At 37.6% G+C, this 5,446-nt stretch overlaps 1 protein-coding gene across 1 annotated transcript; it reads left to right on the top strand.

The window, feature by feature from the left end:
* Nucleotides 1-3,182: 3,182 nt before the first annotated feature.
* LOC110689963 lies at nt 3,183-4,340 on the top strand. Its single transcript, XM_021866781.1, has 2 exons — nt 3,183-3,827; nt 3,876-4,340. Exons 1-2 carry the CDS (start codon nt 3,183-3,185, stop codon nt 4,338-4,340), a joined length of 1,110 nt encoding a protein of 369 aa, XP_021722473.1.
* The last annotated feature ends 1,106 nt before the right edge of the window (nt 4,341-5,446 follow it).

Below are 5,446 nucleotides of genomic sequence, written 5' to 3'. Positions count from 1 at the left end.
AATTTGCTCCAAACTAGATTATACTAAGTTAGTTGAATATTTAATGCACATATAATTGAATTGTTAAATATTATGACCACTTAATTACACAACATAATTAATGAGATCCTAACCACTTGTCTATAATCTTTTTATCATTCATTTTAAATACGAGTCTTAATTAAACAAATAGTGCAATAAAAATCATAATTAGCCAATAAATCATGAAATAAATATTGGGAGCAACCAAGCATGATACTAATAATTGAATTAGCTTTAACATATTACTAGAAAACATATAGCAATTCCAACCAGGAGGATTTTGAGCCCTAACATAATTAAATTAGCCTAACATAATAATACTAGAAATAATAAAGTAGGCTAAGGTTTATAAATTTGGATCTAGTAAAAGGGTTTGGTCTTATGAAATGGCTAAAATGGCTTAGAAAATGTTATTGGATTAGAATAAAAGGAAATTTCAAATAATTCTTCAATCCATCATGCAAAACCGAGTTACCGAACCAAACTGATGCGGGAGCAATTGATAACACGATATTAGACACGATTTATATGTGATATTTGGTCATGTTCTACTGTGTTTTCTTCATTCTCCTAATCATTTTGAGTTATTATTCTTCCTATTTCGATATTGCTCTTCTCGATTTGTTTGTTTATGTTTTTGTAGGAATAGGGCTCGATTTGCGTGGAATTCGTTCTGATCGCGAGATATTTCTTTATATGGAGTGTTTCTAGCATCCTAAAGCATTGTAGCAGCCTACTCCACAACTTGGTTGTGGCGTGCAACCTGTCGGCCACAACCTGGTTGTGGGTGTCTATTATTGGAGCAAAGGAAAGGCGAAGACAACCCGCTCCACAACCTGGCTGTGGTGATTTCTTTCGTGCCACAACCTACCTGTGGCAGCTCGTTTCGGTGGCGATTGGGAGTCCTATTAAGATAGAAATACCTAGTTTTATGCTAGGATATAAATAGGTTTTAGATAGTATTTTATCTATCACTTTACATACATTATTTTAGAGTTTTTGGTAGTACGTTCTTCTACATTATTTTCTAGGGTTTTGCTTTCAAGATTCAAGATTTCATAATTAATTCCAAGTATTGATTTCTTTTTTCAATTCTCTTATTTTATTATTGTTAATTATGTTTTCGTTATTGAATATCATTCTTGAATTCATGACTATGGGTGAGTAGTTTCTTTATTCCAAGATCTAGCGGAGCCCGAATATGGTTAATGCATGATTTAATTATGTAAATTCTCTAATGATAACTGCAATTGATATGTTTAATTGATTGTGCTCATGTCAATACTAGATTAGGGATAATTAGTATTGTTATTAATCCATTGTTTTAATCGCAACGGGAGTTGAGTTTTAACGGGTTTGAATAAATCAATTAAGGATTTGAAGTTCACCGCGGGAGTAGTTGAATGGATGATTAGGAAGTTAGAGTAATGTGCTCAAAGCCTTTAATTTACATGATTCCACGGAAGTAGGCTTGATTCTGATTAGGGAAACCATTGATAACTCGGGAGAGACCATTGGTACCATTTAGGGATTGCTTTTCCTCGTTAATCAATTGAATTATATGTTAGGGGTAGAACGACTATTGCATTAATTGTATTCGTGGTGATGCTTGATCTTGGATTTTTTTAGCATTTGATTTATTATATTACTAGATTTAACCACTTTATTTAGCTCTTTAGTTATTAGTTCTCACTATTATATTTGTTACTTGCTTAGTATTTATTTGAGTATGTTTAATTAGTCAAACCATAGTCTCTTGGGATTCGATCCTTACTTGCCTATCTACATAGTAGTGGTCTTGTTAGGTTTATTTTGTTAGGTACGCGACACGCCTATCAAATTTTGGCGCCGTTGCCGGGGACTAACAGTTTCATTCTAATTATTCGTGATTCGTTTTTACTAAGCTCTATTTGTTACTTCGGCTATTGTCTCTTGTGTTTTTGATACTATGCTTTTAGTTCTTTGTTGCATGGAAACACGACGTTCAGGGTCAGAAGATTTAATACCTTTTGATTCTAAAACCGATGCAACTGCAAGGAGACGAAGAGGTAGAAGAAGAAGGAGAAATCAAAACAATAGAAACATGGGCGACCCAGGAACGGAATCTCTTTTGGAGTACGGTATTCCTAATACAACAGCCGGACTCCTCTCTACCATTGTCACACCACCCGTTACTACTCAAAACTTTGAATTGAAACCACATTTCATTCAACTCATCTCCAATGATTCGTTTGAAGGCACACCTCATGATTGCCCAGTGAGTCACATTGATAGTTTCTTGGAGAAATGCGATACTATGAAGCTATATGGTGTTACAGATGATACTATTAGACTTCGCCTTTTTCCTTTCTCATTACGGGATAGGGCGAAGGAATGGTTGAGAGATGAAGGTACTGGCTCTTTTGACACATGGGACAAACTGGTGAAAGCTTTTCTGGTCAAGTTCTTAGGGCAGGAAAAGACTGCAAGGTTGAGAAATGAGTTATCTACTTTCGGGCAGTCTATGAAGCATGGAGGAGGTTCAAGCGATTGCAGAGACAATGCCCTCATCATGGTATTCCTGAATGGATGTTGATCAAACCTTTTACAATGGCTTAACTCATGAGTTCCGAATCTATATTGATGCTGCATCTAGGTGTTCTCTCTTGTCTAAGAACCCAACTGAGGCCAAAGAGCTAATTGAGAAGATGGCGGCTAATGACAACTATCATCCAGGGGGCCGAAATAGTGTGAAGAAAGGAGGAAAACTTGAAGTTGATGCTCTAACTCTTTTGACTAGTTCTATGCAGCCATTGACAAGCATGTTTGATAAGTTTCAAGCTACATCTTTTAGCTCACCTGAAACTTGTCAAATGTGTAATGTACAAGGTCACATTGCACCTAACTGTCCACAAAACTCGAATGAGATGTCGATCCAGGAAGCCAATGCATTCTACACTTCGAATTCCAAAAGGCCATATGACCCTCATTCAAACATATATAATGGAGGTTGAAAACATCATCCAAATTTCTCTTACAAGAATACCCAAGCACAAAAAAATCCACCTCCACCACCACCTCAAAACAACAATTATAATGCACCACCTGGTTTCCAAGCAAGGCCACCTCTAGTCCAACAACCTATGCAACCACCTCCGCAAAAATCTAACCTTGAGCTAATGATGGAGAACTTCATTACCACAGCAAACAATTCCATCCAACAATTACAAGCTCAGAACAAGCTCATGGAAAATCAAATAAGTCAACTTGCTCATGAAGTTGGCCAATCTTCAAAGACTCCGGGTACCTTTCCAGGTCAAACAGAGCAACCACAAAAGGGGCATATGAATGTCGTAACTTTGAGGAGTGGAAAGCAATTAGAAGATCCTCCCTCAAAGGAGGTTGTTGAAGAGATAGTCACAAATAAGAAGGCGGTTGATAGTAGTGTGATTGAGGAAGAGCCAAAGGCATCGATTCCACCACCACTTGTTTCATATGTGCCGCAAGCTCCTTTCTCGCAAAGGTTGGCTCAAGATAAGTTAGAGAAAACGTATGGAAAATTTCTTGATATTCAGAAAAAGCTTCACATCAACATTCCATTCTTAGATGCAATATCCGAGATGCCATCTTATGCAAAATTTTTAAAGGATATGCTCTCTAACAAGAAGAAGCTAGAGGAGAATGCTACAGTTGCGTTAACTGTAGAGTGTAGTGCGATTTTGCAAAACATACTTCCTAAGAAACTAGGCGATCCGAGTAGCTACTCAATTCCGGTGAAACTTGGAGACATAGAGATCAACAGGGCACTATGTGATCTTGGTGCAAGTGTGAGTCTTATGCCGCTCTCTATTTGCAAGAAACTTTAAATGGGTTAGCTAAAGCCTACACGCATATCTCTACAACTTGTGGATAGGTCGGTTAAGTTTCCTTTGGGTGTACTTGAAAATGTTCCTCTTCGCGTGGGAAAATTATTTATCCCATGCGACTTTGTTGTGATGGAGATGGAGGAGGATGCACATGTTCCTATTATTCTTGGTAGACCATTCTTAGCCACTGCAGGTGCAATCATTGATATGAAGAATGGTAAAATCACTTTTGAGGTAAGCGACGAGAAAATGGAGTATTCACTCTTGACTGCTATTAGAACTCCTTCCATGCGAGAGACTATTTGTCAAGTGGATTTCCTTGATGATTTACAACGTGAGCAACTTCCATTGATTAAAACGGATGATGCACTTGAAATGGTGTTAATGGGAGTGCCAATGATGAAGATTGGGAGACAAGGGAGTACACACGGCTACTTGAGGAAGCAAAAGCCAATCCAATCACCGCTCCAATGAAGGAAGTCCTTAGTGCATCGAGTGTTGGGGAGAGTACTACGCCTCCCGAGGTAGAGTTGAAACCCCTTCCCTCTACTCTTAAATATGCATACCATGGTCCTAATAATACATATCCTGTTATTGTTAATGCTTAGCTTAATGACACGAAATTAGAGCAATTGCTCACTGTTTTGAGAAAATATAAAAGTGTTATTGGGTACACAATTGATAATATTAAAGGTATTAATATAATCCCTCTTTTTGTATGCATAAAATCATTCTTGAGGACGATCATGCCTCCTCTATAGAACCTCAAAGAAGACTTAATACAAATATGATGGAGGTAGTTAAAAATGAGGTTCTTAAATTGCTTGCTGCAGGAATAATTTACCCTATCTCATATAGTAAGTGGGTTAGCCTTTTACAAGTAGTTCCAAAGAAGGGGGGTATGACCGTTGTCAAGAATAACAAGGGTGAGCCAATCGCCACTAGAATGTTACAGGTTGGCGAACATGTATTGATTATAGGAGGTTGAATAAGACCACCCGAAAGAACCATTTTCCCCTCCCCTTTATTGATCAGATGCTTGAACGTTTGGCTAAGCATTCCTTTTTCTGCTACTTGGATGGATATTTTGGTTTCTTTCAAATTCCCATCCGTCCATGTGATCAGGAAAAGACCACTTTCACATGTCCCTATGGCACCTGCATCTATCGAAGAATGCCATTTGGATTATTTAACGCTCCAGCCACTTTACAGCGTTGCATGATGGCAAATTTCTCAGGTCTTATTGAAAATTCAATAGAAGTTTTTATGGATGACTTTTCTGTCTATGGAACATCTTTTGATGTATGTCTTGAAAATTTAAAAAAGGTGCTCCATAGATGTCAAGTAGTCAATTTAATTTTGAATTGGGAAAAATGTCATTTTATGGTACAACAGGGTGTTGTTCTAGGCCATGTGGTATCACATAAGGGAGTATTAAGGTTGATAAAGCAAGGATAGAGGTCATTGAGCGACTACCCCCTCTTAACTCTGTAAAAGGTGTTCGGAGCTTTCTTGGTCATGCATGATTTTATAGATGATTTATTAAAGATTTTTCGAAAATCGCTCGACCTCTAACTGAG

Source organism: Chenopodium quinoa, unplaced genomic scaffold (assembly GCF_001683475.1).
Source record: "Chenopodium quinoa cultivar QQ74 unplaced genomic scaffold, ASM168347v1, whole genome shotgun sequence".
Classification (NCBI taxonomy): Eukaryota; Viridiplantae; Streptophyta; class Magnoliopsida; order Caryophyllales; family Amaranthaceae; genus Chenopodium; species Chenopodium quinoa.
This window is presented reverse-complemented; position numbering and strand designations above follow the sequence as displayed.

Excerpts from the sequence above, each read along its gene's own strand:
- LOC110689963 (XM_021866781.1), top strand. The coding sequence starts at position 3,183 with ATGGAGAACTTCATTACCACAGCAAACAATTCCATCCAACAATTACAA. Across the intron at positions 3,828-3,875 it reads TATGTGATCTTGGTGCAAGT|CTAAAGCCTACACGCATATC; the intron begins GTGAGTCTTATG and ends TAAATGGGTTAG.